This window comes from Apaloderma vittatum, unplaced genomic scaffold (genome assembly GCF_000703405.1).
Source record: "Apaloderma vittatum isolate BGI_N311 unplaced genomic scaffold, ASM70340v1 scaffold7490, whole genome shotgun sequence".
Lineage (NCBI taxonomy): Eukaryota > Metazoa > Chordata > Aves > Trogoniformes > Trogonidae > Apaloderma > Apaloderma vittatum.
This window is the reverse complement of record NW_009696097.1, coordinates 44,037-67,196: the sequence shown is the minus strand read 5'-3', so window position 1 is coordinate 67,196 and position 23,160 is coordinate 44,037. Positions and strand designations below refer to the sequence as shown.

The following is a 23,160-nucleotide window of genomic DNA, read 5'->3' as shown; positions in this document are numbered from 1 at the left end:
TGTATTCCAACTTGGACCGCTTGCCTCGTGTCCATGTGTGTCACTCAGTCTGGCTACACTTTCATTAGTCCTTTTCTGGCAGGATTCCCTCTGGAGCCATCTTTTCTCCAGGCTAACCAGTGCCAGCTCCCTCAGCCTCCCCTTGTACACGAGATGCTTCAGGCTCTTTATCACCTTCAAAGTTCTCCACTGGACTAACTCCAGTAGGTCAACGCCTCTCCTGTACTGGGGACCCAGCATGCTAGTGTGCCTCCCCAGTGCTGACCAGAGGAGAAGGGTCACCCCCTTCAGCCTGTTGGAGATGCTCTGCCTGATCCATGCTACAAAGCTGTTGGCCTTCTTTGCTGCAAGGGTGCATTGCTGGCTCGGGGTCAACTTCACGTCCACAAGCACCACCAAGTCCTTTTTTGCAGAGTTGCTGTCTAGCTGATCAGCCACCAGCGTGTCCTCATGCATGGGCTGAATCTTCTCCCAGTGCAGGACTTTTCAATTTCCTTTCTTAACTTCATCGCATTCCTGTCAGCCCGTTTCCTCAGCTTGCTGGGGTCCCTCTGAACAGCAGCGCAATTCCACAATCTATTGACCATGCCTCCCAGTTCGGCATCTTCTGCCAGCTTCCTGAGCAGGTCACTAATGAAGGTCAGAGAGACTTTCATGGACTTCAGCATGACTTGAATTAATTATATTTCTTGGCTTTGTCCAGATTTGGATAATGTTTAATTTTTTTCTGGTGTTATTTTTACATTATGAAATGTGATGCACTGAAGAGTTTTTACTGCATACTGTCAGTTAGAGGTCAAGAGTATATCAACTTCAGGATTGAAATCAGCATTATTGCTACCTGTCACTCATGCTGCTTTTTTTACTGAAATAAAGAAATTTTGAATGATACTCCTGAAAGTCAGATAAGACAAACTTTCTCAGTAGCTGATCTTATGGGGAATACTTCCCACAAGTGTCTAGCATTTTTCTTTGCTGACCTTCCTATTAAGTATATGTTTATTTTCAAGGGTAGAGACTTCCATATCAGGATACTGTTACCAATGGATTTTCAGCTGAAAAATGCAAGGTGAGATAGTTTTATGCAAGAAATTTGTAAGTGTATGTTACAAAAGTTTATTCTGGTAAAAGCAAGGATAGATACGCATATGATTTGCAGTGTTGTTAATTAATTCTTACTGGTTTCAAGTTAACCTTGCAGCAAAATTGTACAGCATTAGTGTTAATAAATGCTGACAATAAACATTGCCTATATCAAAATATTTTGTTGTTCATTAAGTTTGAAGCCTGTTGTAATTAATTGGTTGTATTTACATATAAATCAATATAATTAATTGCTTGTATTTATATATAAATCAATGTACTTGGGGAAAAAATGTTCATTTAAATGAAATTGTTTATATGCCACCATTTGGGAAACAGAAAATTCATTGCAAAGTTCTAAATTTAAAGCAATTGTGGACTTAATGGTTAGCATAGCTTTTTTTAACTTCATTTTCTCTTTCCTGTTAATATGTATTAATCTGCATTACTGCCCTTTTCTTTAAAAGCTGTGTTCTTATTCCCATGAGTGTTTATGACAGTGACACATTGGGGGGGGTGTGGGGGGAGTATGCGCCTGCACATGGACTAGCCTTTAGCAACGCGCCCCACACCCCTGCCGAGGCCCGCCTGCTCCGAGCCGCCAACAGATGTGCTATTCAATAGCTTTATTACATTTGAGGTCGGATACTTAAAACCGCATTATAGTTAACTTTGACATTTCCAGGATATAATTTTTAAATATTGGTATATTTTATGAAGTCCTATTAGCTTGCAAGAATCATGTCATTGTTTTCGACAAAGAACAGACTTTTGTAGGTAAATGCTTAATTTTTAATGGGCTTTGGAATAGTGACATTTGAAGGTTTTAAATAGCCTTGAATATGAAACTCAAAGAAATACTGAATTATTGTTTACTTCACTTGTCTTTTCGAAGAAAAACTTTTACGCTGTGTAGCAGACTTTCTGATCTTTTCTAAAAGTCATGTACTGTGAATTTAAAATTTATAAAAAATACTGTTTGTCCAGGATAGAATGTAGCTGGCAGCTAAAGAAGATACTGCATGGATGTCGGCATATTTTAAAGCAGGTATACAACTTTTAAAAGTATAAGTATTATTATAAATTATTATAAGTATCCTTATAATTTTGAAAAGCTTATACTCACCTTTTCTGAAAGTGTTAAAGAACTTCCCTTGTGTAGCCAAGATTTATTTTGAAATGCTTGTGGATTTGCAAGTTAATCCAAGGAGGGATAGATAGAATTTAGTAAATAATTATTTGTATTCAAACTTTTTTTTTTAAGATTGAAATAGAACAATTTTTAATAAATATCTTCTGACATTTTACTAGAACTTTTCTTTGATATCTCAATTATAAATATTTAGTTTTTCCATTTTTACATATTTATTTTTTACAAACTGTGCAAAGAAGAGAAATCATATTAATTATTGATAGATTAGCTCGTTTTGTGTTGTAGTCAAGGAATCAAAGTTAAACCTTGCTATCCAGAAGAAACTTTGGCACGAGGATACAACAGCCCTGCAGTCACAAAATACATTTTGTTTCTAAGAAGGCATATGTGCCACGTGTGTTAGTCAAGGCACTGTTTCTCAGGGACTGTGCACACCTTTCTAGAGCAAGGGCTGTGAGTTGACACCAACCAAAGATAGAGAGCTGAGGAAATGGAAGCGGAGATGTGTGCCGCATCCGAGGACAGACAGGGATCCTTTGTCACACACAGCGTTGAAAAGCAGTCAGGTCTGGAGAGTTCCTAAAGAAAATGTAACCAACTCAGAAACATTTCTGAGCGATTCTAAAGCTTCTGTTCTCATTGGTGAAGACTAAAGTCTTTGTAAATGTATAGTGTGAAGTCTTCATCTAAATGTGTGATATGATATGGTTTGACAAAGGTGCTGGTTAATTTTCAGTAAAGTTTCCCATGATCTGGGACATCTGCTCTGTAATTGAACTATTTACACATGTGGTGTTGGGGTTGGTTTGACAGTACTAGAAGAATATATATCTAGACTGAAAATGTTTACCACTAGAAGTTATGAGATGAAGAGAAAAACCTGATACTCTGTTCCCTCCAGAGGTTGCACAGCTGTCCAGATCTCGTCAGTTTTATGGTGGAGCTGAAAACTATTTTGGTAAGTGACAGAATATATACATGGAAGATGGGATGTTCTTGCACCTTCGGTTTTGACTTTCAGTTTTTTACAGTTTAGTGTTTGATCAATGGATTTATGGCTTTTTTTTTAAGAAGTGGTGATTTTATATGTATGCTGTTCATGTAATATTTGTATATCCTTTAGCATTTTAAGTGACTGTACTCTTTGGAAATTGGAGTGTTATAGAAAAATTAAAATCCAAGCAAGGGATCTCAGTATAGAGCCACCCTCTTTACAACGATTTTCTTGGAATTCCTGGTATTGTCCAGATGGTAATGAAGGCTTATAGTCATACAAAGGATTGTACAGTCAGTAGATTTCTGAAGGTGCTTTCACCTCTGTGAGAACTTGACCAATAAACGCAGAAAGCTTTTTTTATAGTTCTGAGACTGCTGTTTATTTTTTTAAAATGTTTTTCTAATCTGAGATTGAAGAGTAGCAAAGTCTTTACCTAACAATAGAAACTGTGTAATTTCTTCTGTTAGTAGAACACTATTCTATGAGCTTTCTTGGCAAAGAATACTTGTCTGCAACCTACCTTAGACACAAACCACGGTAAGTATTTTTCAAAACAACAACGAAAATATCTTCCTGGTATTACACTGCTGCTCTACACCGGGAATGCCTTTCCTCAGTATTTGTTCAGTCCCTGCCAAACAGGGTTATGTTAAACCTGGCAAAGGTGCTACGAATAGAACTGAATAAGAATGTGGCTGTTTGGGCATATTTCACAATAGTAATTCCAATTTCTTTGCACTCAGAAAATGAGAATGAAATGAAGTGTAATTCATTCAAATTAGTAATATAGTGATCCTCAGTTCAGATGGTAAAAGCAACAGAAGTCACTGCAGGAGAGCTAGACAGAAAAGTTTGTTATGCTGACTTAATTGTTAGTTCTATTATATTATTTAAAGTTATTAATTTATTTAAAAATTCATTAATTATTTGTCCTCTTAGCATAATTTTATCTTAAGTACACTTTGGAAGAACAAGTCGCACAACACAAATGTGGAATGTATGGTTGCTTTTGTTTTTCTCTGTAACATGGCATTATGTTTTTGATTGAAATATTTTTTGAGACATTACTACTTGCTTGATGAATGTCTGTACCAAAACTTACTCTCTGAGATCGTATGGTGTTAAAACTGAGAAACTGATTTTTCTTTTTTTTTTTTAAGTAGCTATATAAAGTTGTATATAGCTACTTAAAAATAATAGGGGGCTTTCATATATGTGTTTTCTTTTGTGGCAGTGGAGCCCAGGAGACAGCTGTGGACTTAACAGAACCTTCTTTTGAAATGTTCTTTCAGTTAAGATGCTTGACTTCAAATTTATTAGCTGAAAAAGAGGCACATTTGATATTTGCATCTGAAGACTGTGTTGTCAACATCTGTGGGTTTGGGCTTTTAAATTGCAGATGTTTTCATTACTAGTATCTCAAGTAATTTACCAAACAGCTTCTTCGTCTGTTTTAGCTGGAGGCTATGACAAAACAAATGCAGTGTACAGTTAATTTTACATAAGCTTAATATTTTCTAATGAATTGCAAAAATCACATGACTAAATAGATGCAAAAATATTGAAATCTCTCTTAATGATGTTTTTAATGTTCTTTTAAATAGGAAATTGCTTTAAAGAATACACGAGACCTGCATATACCACGGCCACCAGAATACTACTCCTGTCTTGTCAGAGATCTAGAAATATTGGGTTGGAATAAGTATGTTTGTTTTATTTCTTAATAGATATTATCTTTGGAATATCTATTCTACTTTTGTATTTGTGAGTTGAACATATCAAATATACTTGTTCCGTTAATTTATCCTGTTCAAAAACTGCTTTTACTTTAAAAACTCTGCTGCTTTGTTTTTAATTAAAAAAAAACCCCAACAAACTACAAACCTCTATCACCTGAAGATATATTTTCAGTCTCAAATAACTGAGCCGAAAGGCGAGATGCTGCTCCTAAGGAATCAATTCTTCTTTGACCTATAAACTATTGGCATAGTAAACATATTTAATAAAACTTCTAGAGTTCTCATTTTTCTTTCTCCTTTCTCCTTCTTTGTATAGCTTTTTTGTAACTATTCCCATGTGCTATGGTTGATCATCGTGTACCTTCATGCTTTCATAAAAACAGTTCATACGGTTTCTAGAATGAGAATAATTATTAAGAACAGTCTTGCTCTCCATAAAAAAATAAATTTTGATTCATGCCTGCTGTCCCAAAATGAGAACAAAACCCCTTCAAAAAGTCCGTGCCAGCAAAACAGACACTGACATCCAGTGAATATATTTTAAAGATATAACTATATGAATGTGCTATATTTATAATTGCAGATATATATGTAGTATATAGCTAACTATACTAAAAATACACTTTGAAAATACAATTTAGTAGCTTATCTCAAAACTGCTATTTCTTCTGACTTGCTGTACAAACAAAGCATCCAATGGTTTATTAGAAAGCACAAGAGTGTTTTATCTGAGACTGTGCTTGTAGGATGGTTTTTGACCTGGTTTCTAGGCAAAGATGGCCTTCACATAGACTCACGCTCTATGCTGTGTAGTCATGTAATTCAGTAAATATACCCCTCTATTAGTCTCTATTTGATTCAGGTTTTTTGCTTGGGGAAGTCAGTCGTTAACCCAAGGGCTGGGCTGTACAGAGGATCATATCTGGTTTACTATGAGTTGGAAGGAGAATAACAGAATAACATAGAGAGGCAGTTTGAGGTACATTAGTAAGTTACACCTCCAATTTTACTGTGCTTTTAAAAGCGTAACAAACTCCTAAGAAAGCTTCTTCCTCGGAATGCGCACACCCCTCAGTGTACATCTACTCTTTCATGTACAGGCTTCTACAACCGCGTTGCCAGTTTCATTTGAAAGAGACCCATTTTTCCCAGCGTGCTGGCTCAAGTGACCAGGATAGTTTGTAATGGTTGGGAAAAAAGAACTGTTACTTAGGCCAGCAAGCAGATGCTTTCTTTGAACTCTGAAAGGTCTTTCCATCTGTCTGGATGATAAGTTGTACAAGAATCTTGGATTGGTTTTTATCTTTACACAGGGATGACATGGCAAAAATGCCAAAATCTTCATATATTTACCAGTGAACTGGGCATGTGGATACGTTTGAACCTTTTGGGCAGTTGAAGCTACTCAGCAGAACATATTCCTGGAGAACACTGTATTTTACAATTGCATTCATCTTTGTTGTTGCAGGAAGCACAAATCAGTGACGTATTAAGCAAAGAGTCAGTGATTATGTCAGAAGTTTTAAAATTTATATTTAATATGTACTTGCTACTTGCTTAGGTGCATGTACACTGTGTAAAACTTATGAAATGAAGGCAAATCATCATAAATAACTCATTCTGTACCTGTTTGGGCACTATTTTCTGCAGAAAATCAATTTCAGAATATGAACCAATATCCACTGAATTTTCCACAATAGTAGTATTGATAATAAAAGAGAACTTCATTGAAGAGCAAAGCAAATCAAGAGCATAAAAGTCTCATACAGTAAGAAACTGCAGAAATGGATCAAAGATTTGACAGGAAGTTTAATGTGTACATAAGTAGAGGCTGACAGGAACATGCTGTGTGTGTCAAAGGTTCCAGTGATGGAAAACTGAAACACAGTGCTCACTGACCACAGCATGAGCCTTGACACACGTTGTAAATAACCCAAAGATATATGACTGCATTAAGCACTAGACTGGTGTATTAACAGCAGTAAATCTAGAACAGCAGAAGAGGCTGGCATACAGGACTTCCTCTGATTAATATTTGTAACAGGCTAATAAGAATATTGCAGTCATTTGAAATTTTACTTCTTTACAATTCTCTTAAGCGGTTCCTCTTCTCTTTCAGAGTTGTATACGTGGATACTGGTCTTGCTACAATCAAGCTAAAAGCTCAAGATTCTTGTGGTCGACAGCATCTCATCACTCTGAAGTTAAATGCAAAGGTGAATTTATGTAGGAGAAAATATTTTAAGGCTTCTTTGCAATAAATGGATTTTTCTTAATTCGTAAGAATTGTAGAGTTTATTTGGTATGTCAGAGTATGTCTTGTTCTGCAAGATGGTGAGGTGGGTGATGGTTGAGAGGGTTTTTTTGGGACAGTTTTCAGACTTTAACTCCATTTAACATTAAAATCATATTATGGTTATCCATAAGATTTTTTTCATATGAAGCTGTGCATCGCATACAAAACACTTTTTGATATTAGTTATTTTCCTGCATTTCAGACAAAGCCATCTGGGAGACTTTCATTCATTATCACTCTACCCAGAGACTGTGCATGTCACCAAAATTAGAGGATGTTGGGTTGCTTCTTTACCAATTCTTACTGTTAAAGCTATAGATAAAAAGATTTATGAAAAACTGACTAGAGAAGTGAGTTCCTTATGCTAAAAAAAGTTATTTCTTTTTAGTCTAAGTAATTGCTGATTTTGACAGTGCTTGCAGAACATATCCATGGCACATGCGGAAGCAGAAAAACTTCACTTCCTCCTGGGACTTAGAACTGAACACAAATTTCTCATTGGAACATATTAAGCTCTTATCAGAAATTATGAATATCCAGGCTGTGGGGTGCCAATTATATGGTAAGAGCTGTTGTCTTCAGAAAATCTAAGGGGAAAAAGTGGATCTGAAAATGTCTAAACTATGCTTGGTTCATCACCTGGACTAATACTCTTGAGGGGATGGGGAGTTGGCACAGTATTGTAAGATTAAATTTCAACTTCACAGACATCCTATATTCCATTAAATACCAGGAATACTTCAGTTTTACATAAGACAAACTATTTTACCTTAGAGGAGAAAAAGGAGCCTGTGGAAAAAGTACTACTTGGAAACTGAGGTTGCTAAGGTGGATTTTTTAAAAAAAGGTAAAACCCTCCTATGTGCAGAGGGTAATGAATGCATAATTATTTTGATGCTAAGTCTGTTATTATAGCAATTGATGGAAAAAATATATCAGGAAGTACAGTTATGGTCTATTCAGCATGCAAGGAGAGTAACCAGACTATAATGACATTGTTTATAAGGGAGCTGCTATCCCACTAGAAATTAAGTACAGCCTGTTGCTCCTAAGCTTTTTTGCTTGATTTTATGGTGACTGAAGTAATGTATTTTAAGTATTTGGAAGTATAAAAGTGCAGAAAAAAATTACACGTTTTTACAAAGCAGCTGCTATGGTCAAATGTTATTACACTTCGGCATTGGCTGGGTCTGTTTAGCCTTAATTTATCACTGTATAGTAAGGGGAATAGTGATTATTGTTTTCTGTTCTTGTAAACACTTGTGCGTTTTCATTGTAGTAATAAAAACCCTGAAGTCGAGACTTCTAATAGCACAGGAAAGCTCTATCTAACAACCAAGGGTAATAAGGAGACTAGATTTTCCAACTTGTCTGTTGTAACAAGTAATCATCAATTACTATTTTTTAAAATTTTTTTCCCGCCCGAAGTGATTGTTTTGATGAAGCACCAATTGCTTGCCCTTTTTAAACCATATCTGGCATTTAAACTTGCCACAGAGAAAATTTATATGAGAAACATGGGTTTGGTGACATGGGGATTTGATTTTCCTTCATATACACATCTAGAAAAGACTGCTGAAGACTTTTTTCTTGCTTTAAAGAAAGTATGCTTGTTTTTGTTCTGCTCTTTCTCTGCTGAAGGTTAGCATGTGAGCTAAACCTCTCCTTCCCGACACGAATTGCTGGTTCTTGTCTGTGTTCCGGCAGACAGGTTTGTTCAGCCTTGCCCTCATGGATGCTGTACAGTGAAATGAATTCATAAGCCTGGTGACAATGGTTTTGGGGAGAAACTATTGGACAAGTGATTTAGAAAATTCTTTTTTTTCATAAATTACCATGTGTATTGAGATAATCACCTAAATATTCCTTTGCTGTTGTCCTTCATGGTTTTGAGGACTTTTCCTTAGTGGCTGTCACGTGTTTTTACCTGTTGTCCTTGTCTTAATGTGCTTCATGTTAAGAACTGTCTTTTCAAAAAAACACTTACTCTCTACAAACTGCATTTGTCAAGGAACCTTGGGGAGATCAGTTTAAACCAGGAAGAACTGAGAATGGTCACAGCATAGCTAGACTCTGTTAGCCAAATGATGTGCTACACGATTTTGACTTTTGCAAAGGATTGGCCTTAAACCTCACAAGAGGATATATTGTTTAATGCTAAGATTACATTTTGTGACATAGTTTTCTGATTTACTTCATTGAAGATGCCTTGCCCAGAAATCCTTATCCATTCACATTTTAAATAAATGACTAGAGAAGTTTTCTGAAAACAAAGCGTGAATCTTTGTGGGTATCAGATACATTGGGTTTTATTTATCAGATTTCATTCTGGATCGTGTGAGAAGTGGATTGGGTGCCTGCCATTTCACATCTCAGGAATTCAAATAGGACACTGCAAGAATTTGCATGCCATGCAGCCATCAAGATGCTTTGGTAATTATCTGAATGATTTGGCAAGGGTTCTGAAAGTACTTTCCATAGATAGCTAGCTGCTTGCTCAAAAATACAATATAAATATTTAGATCGATAATTACTTAAATTGTCCTAAAGAATAAGATGATTTCTGATATATACGTTTGAATGTAACTGTAATAACTTATGATGTAATGGATGCACTCTAGTATAGTATTTTAAAATATTATCTCCTAGGGAATCATTTTATACAGGATTTCACTCTGCAAGGTCTAAAACCATTTTGTACTTAGACGCAGAATCATCATTGCATAGGTCTTGGCAATTACCTGGTACGCAGTACAATATTCTTCCCTTAAAGTAAATTTGACTAAAAATGCAGAGAAAAAATGCTTAGGGTTTTTTGGGTTTTTGTCCTTTTTTTTTTTTTTTAAGTAATATAAAGTTAGTAGAACCTGTTTGCAAGCGCTTGTTCAAAGGCACCCTAGAAAAGACCACATAAAATGAATTTGCTCACCAAGAAAGTAACCACATAATGGGCTAGTGCTGCTGGGATTTAAATGAGATGGTCCTAAAACTAATTCTATGGAAAAATCATGCTGACTTAGTTTGTTCAAGGCATACCTTTTATGCATAGAAAACAAGTTTTATTTCTACACAAGCAGTCAAGTATTTAATGAAAAATAATCCCTACACTACAAAAGCACTAGGACTACAATGCCTAGAACACAAGAACAGAAACTGTCAGTGGCACATTTCTGAGTTGGAATCACTTCCTGTCTAAATCAGTTGTTTCGCTTCCCCGTACCTGTTTTTAAACTTGTCTGACTCTGATTTGATAAAACGGTAAAGCACAAGATACTCAGGCTGGAGGACTTGTCTTCAGAGAGTGATACCTAACAGCAAGTTTAAACAAATTTCTGCCAAATCCAAAAATCCACTAGATTATTATTAATATCAAAGTGACGAAGGACAGATGCTCTAGGGAAGCCATGTCTCTTTTTTGCTCTTTGCCATAGAGAACAATTTGAAACTAATTACTGGAGAATTACATGTTACATGAAATAAAGACACATTGTAAAAACTCTGACCAGTTGATTGGGAGATGTCTAATAAATAAGGACAGTGTCTATGCCTAGAGGTTTCCTTTGGATGGAGAACAGTTAGCAGCACAGCTAAACTTTGTCACTTTGTCTTAACGCCCTTTAATTCTGTGAGAAAGCTGGGACTTTTTTATATCTCTCCCCAAATAACATTCTCTGTTACATTTTCTTGTCTTGGCTGTTGATGCAGTACCAATGCAATTTCTGTAGAACTGCTGCATACAGCATTGGTAGAATTTGAAAAACTGTGTGGACTAAAGCGGGCAGCTGATCAGGTGAATAAAATTTGGAACAAGTGCTCTTAAAAAAAGACACATATTGTTTGTAATTAGATTTTTCATTCCTTTCATACTTAATTTTTCAGAAAATAGCAGGTTTATTCCAGAGATTTATTCTTTTTAAACTTTGCTATCCAGTACGGATAATTGAGGAGATTTTTTTTTTTAAATATTTGACGTTTTTGTCTTAAGTTCTTTCTTTTAATGCAGCTTTGTGAACACTGAACGCAGAAAACTCTGATTCTCCTGCCTTTACTAAAATCTGATACATAAAGTCTGTTTGTGTGTAGATTTCTTCTTTAAATGATAACTAACATTTATAACTATTTCTGAAAATGCTTTACATATTGTTTCCTCTAGAAGCCAAGTCCTCAAGATGCTTGAAGTACTCCTATTTCCTTATCAAAGTTGGCAGCTGAGTATCAGTCTGATTTTAAATAAATTGGAAAAAAAAAAAGAAAAAGGGAAATAAACCCTGTATTTTCTTTCTCTCCCTCAGTATCCAACAGAACCACCAAATTGCCTTGTGGATTTTCCTGTCCAGTTTGCCATTTCTTGGATGCCACAGGTAAACTGCCACACTACACATTACTTTTCTAATAACTGCAAAATACGTAGGTGCTAATGAGGGGGTACACTTTATTTTTGAACTCCACCTTTTTTCCTTGTGTGCATTTTACTTTTATACGTGCTTACATAAATATAATAATACTGAACCTCATATACCTTATGACGGTATTTCAAATATTTTTCTTGCCATGTAGATGATACCTTGCATGTTGTAGGCTTTGTGCTCATACTGGCTGTTTATTTCTTAAGCTGCTCATGTGGCTGAAATATCTTTAGGAATGATATTGGGGAAAAAAATATGCACAAGAAACAACTGTCGTCTCGAAAAGGAGCACCCTCTAAGGTTGACAGACATTAGAGGGAAGGTAGTCCCCAGTTCGAGATCCTATATTGTTTCAATAATACAATAAAAATTTTCAGTTGCAATCAAAATAACAACAGGAAAGTATTTAACAGAAATCTGATTTCATAGTCTAACTGATATCCTTCATATAAAGAACCAAGAGCCATTGTCTCTTTTTGCACTCTCTTGCATTATTTCATGTATCTTTTTTTTCCTTAATAGAGCATATGTACTTGATTAAATGGATTTAAATGTGGCCACTTAGATGTAAGTTAATTTGAATTAGCTCTAGAAAATAGTTGATGTTTAAATTAATTTAATTCAGGAAAATAGATTTTACATAAATGATTGCCTTTCATAACGCCAACTCTCGCGAGGAGTTCTGCCCATCAATAACGCCTGTCATCCTGGTACTAAATTTATGTAAGGAACATGGCTCAAAGGTGGCATCAGAACGATTTTAAGAGACATGTAGAATTTTGACTGCAAAGCTCACAGTTCTGTGTGTCACCTCAGATCCTCAAATAGGAGAGCTTGAAGAAAGAGCTGCAAGAATAGACCATTGCAAATGAAAAATATGTTTTGTTTCACATGTAAGGTTTTGATTCCCTGCTATGGTTTGGAACAATTTATACAGTTACTGGTTTTCCCTCAAATTATCCTGGATTCCATATCCTACAGGCTGGATTTCAAGTACTATTCTAACCTCAAACTTCACACATACTTCTAATAGTATTTTATTAATTTTGCAGCCTTGCAATTTATGTTGCCTCAAATTAACAACATTTCAAATAGCCTTGACAGTCATTGCTTCTCTGTGTTTACTGTTCGTAATTTTAAAGCTACTAGCTGGACTTATGTTTTAATAAAATGTTCCTGAAAAACAGCGAAGCAGCCTTTCTTGACAAGCGAAGGATGGGAGCGAATATATTAATGTTGACACTACAACCAAGTAACAATCTAATGGTAAAAATATGACATTCTCCTGCTCGATTTCTTCCAATCTTTTTACAGCAGAAATTACTTACGGACTTTTAGAAAACGTGAACAATAGATGTTTGTATGTACCTGGAGACCCTGTTTTGAAATCATGAGATACTAATTGTAGCTGTAGAAAATCTGCTGTAATCTGAACTCAGTAGCATCAGCCTCTGCATTGGGCTGATAAAAGTGCTTTAGTTGTACAGTCTTTTCTGAAAATTGACCTTATCTCTGTGGGTGACAGGAACCTCACTCTTCAGGAAGAAAATGTGTGTAGTAATTGTGTAAATTGCATTTATTTTCCAAGTGCATAGAAATTATTGCATTGGGCAGGCTTTGCACCGTGGTAAAATAAAGATTAAGCTTAGATAATGCTGAAACACCCCTGGGAGCAGAATTTAACAGGCTCTCAAGTTGGTTGAAAATTTTGGTTCCTAAAAGGGAAAAAGAACACACTATACCTATTTTCTAGTAAAATACCATGACATTTTGATACCAATAGGTCCTAAATTTAATATTTGTTGGTCATCTTTGGTGTAAGAACTGACTAAAATTTTGCAGTTGCACTATTAGAATATAATCTCCCACAAAAGAAAACATAAATAGAATTCAGGGAATTGATTTATTTTTTTAATCCTCCTGTGTATGCTGTTGCCTATTTCAGGTTATTTTAGGTGCACATGGACTTTAAACTTGAGGGGTTGCTGGGTGGCTGGTTTTTTGTCTTTTTTTTCCTCCTTCTTCCTCCTCCCCCCCTCCCCGTATAATAATAGACATGGCTTTATGGCATCCATATTAAAAATGGGTAATTTTCCTTATGGTCCCTGTCTTCCTGCTGGGTTGATAATGTTTTGATGTATTTTTCTTTTGCTCTGATGAGAGGTCTGCTGCTGCTGCTCTGACATATTCATTTGGATGAATAATTATAACTTGCACAATGTCAAGCTGAAGATGGTAGGGTTTTGTGCGTCATGACAAGCCTAGTAGCCAGTGCAGGTGTCTCACAGCATGAGCAGCAACAGCCAGTGGATTCTGGCGCAGAGGAGACGTTTTAGAGTAGTAAGGAATCAGCACCAAGGGCAATGCTGCTGCTGCCGCCGCCGTTACGAGTGCCAAATAAATGCAGAGTGCTTCTCAATGACAACTGCAAGAACATCTACTTATTTCAGTTACGTTCTTTTTCAAAATAACCAGCTAAAATGTGCTGCCTCCGCATTTTAGCGCCTGCTGGAAACGTGGGTCTGCAGTTTCAGCGCGGCTCGATTCTGCTGCCCTCACACTGGGGTGGTGGTTCTGTACTGACCACTGCCCACCTGGCTGGCTACATGAAGGTTATGAGAGTGGAAATTAATGACTAATGAGGTCATGCAGCCAGCCAGCAATGAAACAGTAATACAAGGTTCAGAAGGTACAGCAGTACGAACGAGGTAATTCTTTGGTTGTTCTGACAAAAATGCAGCATAATTGGGTTTTTTCTTAGCAAAGGAGCTTCCCAGACACCAGCTTTATGTGCCTCTATAAACACAAAAAAATGGAGATGACACTTTAGAAAGATTTCAGAGTGCTGCGTCTCAGTGTGATTTGTGCTAAGGACACGGGAAATTGTTAAACTACTGTTTGTGAGAAATAAACAGTTTCTGAACAAATCTAAAGGGTCATAAATTTTTTAGGTGATATAGGTGATCCCTTTTTCAGCCAACAACTGTTCACTTGAATAAACTATTTTATCTATGAATTCATGTAACGGACAAACAAGGAACAGCACCTGTAGGTTAGGCTGCTTCACCTTTTCCATTTGCAGTTGTTAGCAAAAAAATAAATCTCAGATAAAAGATCATATTTTAATCTTATTTTAAAAATAAATTTTAATAAATTTTGCTGCATTTTCTTTAATTAGAGCATTCTCACTACCATTTAATTAATGTTTAATTCATCCAAGATTTGGAGCAGGTCTTTGAAACTGGGCAGAATAGCCATCTAAGCATATAGTACTTCTTAAGAGTTCCTGAGAGGCTTCATGGATTTTAGGGCAGGCACAGAGTTAGGACTTCCTCTTTGTTATTCCCAGCCTCTATGGATCTAGGAATGGGAACCAAGAGGAGAGTGACATTTTTTCCCATTCTTTCTTCTTTTAATTGAAGGAAACAGTGTATGTGCAGTAGGAGTAAACTTGGGAAAGTGTCTGAATTGGAATAAAGTTTTTTAAAAATGTAAAAAAAATAAAGGAAGGAATTGTCACAAGGAGCTACCAGTGATGAGACAGAGATGAGAATGCAGACTTGCAGTGCCTTTTCACAAGTCATCATTAATTGTGTTCTTTGTTTTCTCACAATTTGGAATTTGAAAAATCTGGAGAAGTGTTGAGCGTTTAAAGCTATGACTAAAGTCACAGGAGGTGATGCTCTAATAGAGTCCTCCTAAAGCCAGATGAAGAGATCTCAAGCTGAGTATTCCAAACCAACTTTTTCTCAGTCCTATTTCTCTGTATGAAAACTTGCTGAGGCTCTCTGACCTGAAAACGTGTTTTTTGTTATGAACCTGGTCATGTTTTTGGGCTGCTCAGTAGCTGTGGTAGTCGTTACAGAGAGCCAAAACGAGAGGGATCATTAGATCGTGCGTATCGCTGGCAAAACCATCTCGAGCTGCCGCTTGACAGCTGTGAGGTGTCCTGGGCCTGCCAGGCTTTCTCAGGGCCTCCGTGCCTGTACAACAGCCCCAGGGTAGATAACGGTACTTAATCATCACATCTCCTCTTCTGCTGTTTCACTGGTCTAAACCAGAAGAACGTTTTTGACCTTATCTAACGATGGACTCTCCACTCCTCATCTGAAAACTTCTTTGTCCCAGCTACAGTTGGTTTACTTGAGAAGATCTCGTCAAGTGTCTCCACACCTTCAGTGGTGCCTCCTGCACTGCCCTGAATAACGTCCGGTGAGCTGAGGGCCCAGGAGGCACCGCTGCGAAGGGGTCACTTCCAGCAGTGCTATGGGGTCAGCTATCCCAGAGGGGGAAAAAATAAATACTAGTATGTGGTCAAGTTAGAAAAGACTCTGGTATCCACTTGAGCAAAAACCGGCATTAAGGCGTTGTGACTATCATAACGCTGTTTCCTCACCTCTGCAAGCACATCATCCTTGCTCCTATGGGCAGCTCATGTCTATAGCCTCAGTACCTAGAAATAAACTGCAAGGCTTACATTATACATTTAAAGTATACATTTATTATACATTTAAAGCTTTAAGTCGTCATGGGAGATTAAACCGCCACCATGTTCTTTGTTTTTATAACGGATGTTTTGCCTGGAAACCTACCGGAGAGAGAGGATAGAGAACCGGTTTGGTTTTGCTAGTGCTTTTGAGAGTCAGGGCAGGCAGCAATGATATCCTGAATTATCAATGCCTTCTTTTCTAAAGAGTATTTGACACATTTTGTGCAAATTCTAACGCATTTGTACAAAGGTGACAAGAAACAAAGAGTTAGTGCTGTTTGACATTATTAACAACTACCTTGGAGTAGTGTAGACAAAAAAAAAAAAAAGGATGATTAGCTGTCTTTTGTAAAAATGTTGGGCAGTGACCAAAAATTAGTTGGTTAATCAAACAAAAAGGAATGTTCCAGTTTTCACAGTTTGCATGACAAGCATGTGATGTATTTAAATAGCTATAGATGCATTTATGTATATAGCAGGAGACAGCTGGCAACATCAATGAAGCATGCAAATAAGATCAAACGAACAGTGCGTTAAAAAAAAAGATTTAACTACCTTTTTAAGGAACATCATTGAAAAATTACAATTAGTATTAAAATTAATTGGATTTTAAAACTTATCTGTGGGTTATAATCCCTTGATGTTTCTTTTTTCTAGTGAAACCCTTTGAATTCCCAGAAGATAAAGATAAAAATGATTATTAGAGGATTTATCTGTATGTGATATAGAAAAATGTAAAAAATCAAAATGGAAAGCAACTGTTGCAAGTACCAGAAAATTATGCTATTAATTTAAGTGTCATCAGAGCACAAAAGATCACATTTCAGGACTGTGTGAAATTATTAAAATACTGGAAATAATAGTACTTAAGATGAAGATATTATACTCTAAGATGTGGTTAAGTGACTGACACTATTATATCACTTCAGGTATTATAAAAGTAACAAAATGCTTTTAAAGATAATAAGCGTTACATTTGGAGATTGGCAGTATTCACACTTTTCTGCTTAAGTGCTTTCCTACTTTAATATAATTTAATAACAGCAGGAAAAATGTAGCATTTTATTTCTAAGCTACACCATTTCTTTCTAAAATACATATGCATAAAATAGAGAAACTTACTACATTTAAAAATCGTATTTCATCATCTGATGATGTTCATATGATTTGCTTCTTTTTCTTCAGGTGAAAAAGGCAGACATAATTATTAAAGATTAAAGGAAATCATTCTGTGTGTATTTTGTGTCATTTATACAAAAATACCTATTTAAGAACTGAACATTTAATTTGCTTTTTCTTTTTGACCCCAGGAACTTGTTCCCAGGCCAAAAGATATCTGAAACTTGTACACCTTTCTTGTTTTTCAGAACGTACTTTAGCATTTCTTTATCGCAACCGAAGTTGTGTTAATGCTCTCCTACCCTTCCCGCTTTCTAATCAGGCATTCACCTGTTCACTTGTGTTTGGAAAAGGTGGTGACTGCTGAGTGTTTTCTCTACTTGAAGAGCTTTCTCTGCTTTCCCTGTAAAAATAGTTGCCTCTTCTGTGCTCAGTGATGATTTTAAAAGGACTTCTTTTGTGTCGCTCTTCTGTACAGGGGCCTGTATAATGACAGGTTTTCCTGATTCCATCTAAGCCACTCTCAAATATTGAAATCCTGTGAGTGTAATCCTCTGATTAACAGCCGCTTTCTCCTTCTCTTACCTTATTTACATGGCCTGAAATCTAATGTTAAGTGCCTGCTTTTATACCGCTTAATTTTGAGTTAATTATGACATTGTTAGGCAATATTTCTTAGAGTCTTTAAAATAATAAGCTGCTTAGTAATGTGGGTATTTCCACGTATTTATATTTGGTACCACTGCTGTGTTGCTCAGCTGAAGTAGAGACAAAATATCTGAATGTTAGAAGTTTAATAGCAGATAACAATGATTTTTACCTTAATTTTACAGCAGTTTGTTACAAGTTACAAAGCAAATTACTGCTTGCTACCAGTTTTCAGGAGTATAAAACACTATCAGATCCGAGTATGATGTACATATATCACAACATGGTAGAACTACGAGGCTTAGAGAACTGATTTTTATTCAGGATACAGCTGCTCTTTACTAGTGCTGTTTCAGTTAAAAATCCTGTGCTTTTCAATGTTTTATGCTACCAGGATACAATTGGACACATACTAGATTTTAACATTTCTTGAATTACCTAGAATTTAGCTTTGAAATTTTCTATTTGGCTGTAGGTGGAAATTTACTTGAGTCGTTTCTTTTTGTAGAACTCCTTAATAGACATTTATAATCAGTTCCTGGTTGCACTGGAATCGCTGAAAGAGTTCTGGGATATCATGGATGAAGTCGATGGGAAGACATGGGTGCTCGAGCCAGAAAATCCCACACGGAGTGCTACGACAAGAAGAATTGCGATAGGTGGGAAAAGATTCAAAGGGATACAATGGATTTGAGAAGTTAAACCTCGGGGTGCTGTTTTGCTTTGCTTATCTAATCAGATGGTGCTTGTTCGAGTTAGGAAGATGAAAGGTAGTGCTTAAAACCAGCAAGACACCACTGTCTTATTTTGTGTATTAAAAAAATAACCTTCCCCAGAATGCTGCACCTGTTGAGAACATAAATCGCAACTTCATGTTGCTACACAAAATGGAAGTTTCTGCAGGAAAATCCTGTGTGTTTGTAATTTATGAACATATAACTGCCGAAAACTGAAGGCTTGCAGGATAACTGTAGAATCACAGAATGTTCGGGGTTGGAAGGGACCTCAAAAGATCATCTAGTCCAGCCCCCCTGCCAGAGCAGGATCACCTACAGTAGGTCACACAGGAACGCGTCCAGATGGGTTTTGAATATCTCCAAAGAAGGAGACTCCACAACCTCCCTGGGCAGCCTGTGCCAGGGCTCTGTCACCCTCACAGGAAAAAAGTTTTTTCTAATAATTCATCTTAGTTAAATAAAGCCCTAATCCACAAATTTCCAGATTTTTTAAGAGACTATGACTTTAGATTGCTCCTGTCCTGGAAGAGTGAAAGGTATCTTAGAGTGCCATCAAAAGGGGGTTAAAAGAGGCAAGTAGAAAATTAGAGACTTACCTGTTAAGCCATCTGAAAAAATACCTTAATTCATATGCTGCTGTCTGGTATTTAAAGGTCTCTCTCTATATATATATATATAGGATGAGGAGTCTTGTAATTGCAAAGGCGAAACTTGCCACTGTCAGAGGTTAGAAACTTGGGGGGGAAATGGTGTCTTTGAAAGAAGAGTTCTTTTTTTTCAGCTTAAATCCAAAATATCAATAGCACATACAACGGACCAAAGCAGACCTAGGTTGTCCCCAACACCTGTGCAAAGGCTGCTTGCCTGACCACGGAGGAGGAGGGCAAAGAGCTGGTGGGGTGCTGAGGCTGCTCCTTCTCTGGGGGTGGAGGGAGGGAGCGACAGAAAAAGTTCAGCAGCTGACTAAAATGAAATGACATGGGTCGGACAACGCTCCTTTGGGGGGGGTGTGCACGTGTGCGTGCAGTCAGGGGAGCTTTATCTCGGTTATGCTGGACTTTGACACAGACCAGCGAAAAGGAAAGAAAAGCCTCAAAAAGCGCCTCGCAGCAGATCAGCGGAGGGCAGCATCAGGCTTTGAGCCCTTTGTTGTCGGTCGCAGACAATCTTCAGTTAGGGCTAAACTTTGATTTCATTCATGCCAGCTTCTTCAAGGAGGGCAAGCCTAACATACCTCTTAATTACAAAAAATGTTGAGTTTCACCTGCTTTTATTTAGAAGAGAATTCACTGCAAGGTTTTGAACCTGGATCCCGAATGTTTCTGAGCTACTTACCCTGTAAGAGTAGCAGCCCTGATGAGGATGATGGGATATCTTGTAAAAGAAAAATATTTGCTCTTTTAAAAATAAGCTATTGTTTGCTCACTCCAGCTGTATGTGGTGGCAGGGACTGACTTGTACAGCTTAATATGCTTCTATTTGACAGTAGAATATAATAAGTAATTAATAACAAATACATCCCTACTACCTTTAAAATTTCACTAAGATTTCAAATGGATTTATTATCCAGCTTGAGTTTGATTATTCAGAAATAAAGTCTAAGTGCTAAGGCTAAGACTAGTCTAAAAGGAATGCAAGGCTGGCAGGTTTTTTTAATCAGTTGCTCCTTCTAATTACATTCCACTGAAATTTAAATATTTAATATATACTGATGTTACACAATTAATTTGGGTACCTACCAACGTTTTTTATTATTTATCATAATGAAAAACAGCCTGAATTAACCACTTTAAAACTGCTTTTAAAAAAAGGTTCACGTTTCCTTTTTCGAATACTGGACTGCAAAGAAAAGCTTCCCCTAGGACTTACTTGCTTTCTCACTGTAGGGAACAACGTCTCCGTGAACATCGAGGTAGACCCTCGGCATCCAAACATGCTCCCTGAGTGTTATTTTCTTGGAGCAGATCACGGTAAGGCAGCAGCCAGACGCCATCTGTTTCTCTTCTAGAGCCCGATCTCCAGCGAGCAGGTACCCATGTGAGCTGTGTCAGGCGCCTGGGGTAAACTTTACTTCAGCAGAGCTGAGAATCAAGCCTGGTACACATGCAGGGGTTTTACACAGTGGCTGCTGGGGTTTTTAACAGCCTAAATCCACAGCGTGCTCGTTTGCTCTGTGAGTGACACTTTTTTCCAAGTACTTTTAGAGGGAACCCTGTGTCCTACAGATGTTACCCAATCGTGTTTATATTTCAATGTAATTTTTTTTCAAAAGAAAAAACATAAAAGATCACTACTTATATCACAATAGTGTTTGGAAATATTTAAGTCTTTTACTCTGTATTTCACAGCTTTTTACCAACTTAAAAAGTTGGCACCTACGATTGTCAGTATGGTATTTTAAATATTAGCATAATGAATTCTGCAAACTAAGAATTAAGAGTAGTCACTGACGTAGGTACCTCGATTAATTTAAAAAAACCAACCCACACCTTCCCCTTCCGTGCTGAAATTTGAGAGGTTAAATTGGGTGGGGGAGTGCAGGGGATCCTACAGACATTGTAATTAATTATGTACATTGTTTGCAGTGGTTAACCCTCTGAGAATTAAGCTGAACAACAATATGCACTTATGGTAAGTATCTTTAATAATAAAAGTTTGAAACTGAAAGGATATTTGCCATTCCCCCTGTGGACTTTTGTCTCCCTCTCTCCCACCTGCAGGGATCCAGAAATCGGTTTACTGCAAAACCTGAAAGATCTCTTAGACATTGATTTTCCATCACGTGCTGTGCTGGAAAAAAGTGTAAGTTGCTTTTTGTTGACCATCAGTCGTTATTTTGGAGTAAGTAAAATTTAAATGGTCACTTTATAACTGCCAGCAAAAATAAGAGACTTAGAAGAGAGGTAATTGGATTAACATATTGTCATAAGGACTTCTGAACTTCAAGCAACGATTGTCAGAGCTTGTTAACCTTTGATTAGAGGTGCACACTTTCCTGTGGCCTACATAGCAGTAAGGCGATTAATAACAGGCTCCACTATTAAAAGGGAAAGAGGAAGTTCCAGAGTAGCTAATGAGACGTGGAAAATCCAAACATTCTGTTATGGATGTTGATGACTTAAGTTCTAATTAGGTAGAGCTGCTTAGAGGGGACAAGAGGCCATCCAAATACTGGGGCATTGCAGGCAAACGTGGAATTAATTTTTGACAATGCCCTAACACTGGATAACTAGCTTTGCTTGCATTTGTGAAATTTTTAAATTAATATCGGGCTGAAGTCCTTGTCTAATGTCCAAATGCAGTGACGAATCATTGTATTTAATAAAAAGAAACAATAGGGCCTGAGAGTATAAAAATGCTCATCAAACTAGATGTAATTCAGCGAGAGGAGAAAATAGACCCTAGTAAAGTCTTGTAAGTCAGACAGCTAATGTCACTCTTTATGCTAGAACAGTGCAAACATACATACTGAAGGCAAAAAGGTTTAGTTACTCTAAGAAAAAATGGAAGAGCAAGGACAAATAGATGAACGTGTCTTCCATGTTACCAGCCTTGTTTTTTCCTTTCAGTTGTTCTATCTGATAAAACATGTTGTGTTCCAAGGATTTTGCCAAGGACTGTGGGATCTGCTATGCCTATCGACTCCATGGCGCCACTCCCGACCAAGTGTGTGATGATCCCCGATGCGGGCAACCTTTTCACCAGGCTTGCCTGTATGAGGTAAAGTAATTAATGAGAATGCTTTGCTCGTTAACTCGCAGATTCTAGAAAATAAGCATTGCCTGCTTAAATTTCAGATGGATTAAAATCTTTTCAAGAGTTCTTAGATTTGATAGGAAACAAATGTGAATTTTAATCCACTTGCTTATGTTGCAGTGGCTACAAGGACTTCCTTCTAGCAGACAGAGCTTTAATGTCATCTTTGGTGAATGTCCATATTGTAACAAGGTAAGGGAATCTAAAGAAAATTACCGATTGAATTGAATAGCATGTGGTAGCTTAGACAAAGGCAAGAACTGTAACAAAGTCAGTCATAAAACAGAATATGTGGCTACTGTCTTCCCTTTACACACTGGAATACAGAAAGGAAAACTTTAAATTCCCATGCACTTAATGCAGCAATATTTAACTAAACATTTGCTGAAACAGTATAAAGATATCAACATACTAGTGTATCAGGGTAATTAAATATCACACCCCATTGTATTTCATGAACCTTTTTTAATGTAGCTAAGGTCCAGTTCCAAAACAAAAAACAAAAAAAAAAACAAGAATCCCAACATTTATAATACAAACTGGCCTTGTGCAAATAGTTTAATGCATACACAACTACTGACTGCAGATTTGGAAAGTTTAAGAGAACTTCCATGTAAAAGATACATATTGACAGTATTTTAAAAAATCTTTTTCAAGCCACTGACACTGAAATCTTCAATGAAGAAACTCTGAGAAGAAAATGCATGTGCTGGGCACACACTTGTGCTAGAGGCATT

The 23,160-nt window shown here is 36.9% G+C and overlaps 1 protein-coding gene across 1 annotated transcript; it reads left to right on the top strand.

Annotated features, from left to right (window-relative positions):
• The first annotated feature begins 585 nt into the window (after positions 1 to 585).
• Positions 586 to 23,116, top strand: FANCL (Fanconi anemia, complementation group L). The gene is made up of 14 exons (XM_009873416.1): positions 586 to 639; positions 1,011 to 1,069; positions 2,071 to 2,131; positions 3,138 to 3,194; positions 4,838 to 4,935; positions 7,092 to 7,188; positions 11,561 to 11,629; positions 18,439 to 18,589; positions 20,554 to 20,637; positions 21,253 to 21,298; positions 21,388 to 21,469; positions 22,271 to 22,387; positions 22,544 to 22,615; positions 23,081 to 23,116. The coding sequence occupies exons 1-14, from the start codon at positions 586 to 588 to the stop codon at positions 23,114 to 23,116; spliced, it is 1,083 nt and encodes a 360-aa protein (XP_009871718.1).
• The last annotated feature ends 44 nt before the right edge of the window (positions 23,117 to 23,160 follow it).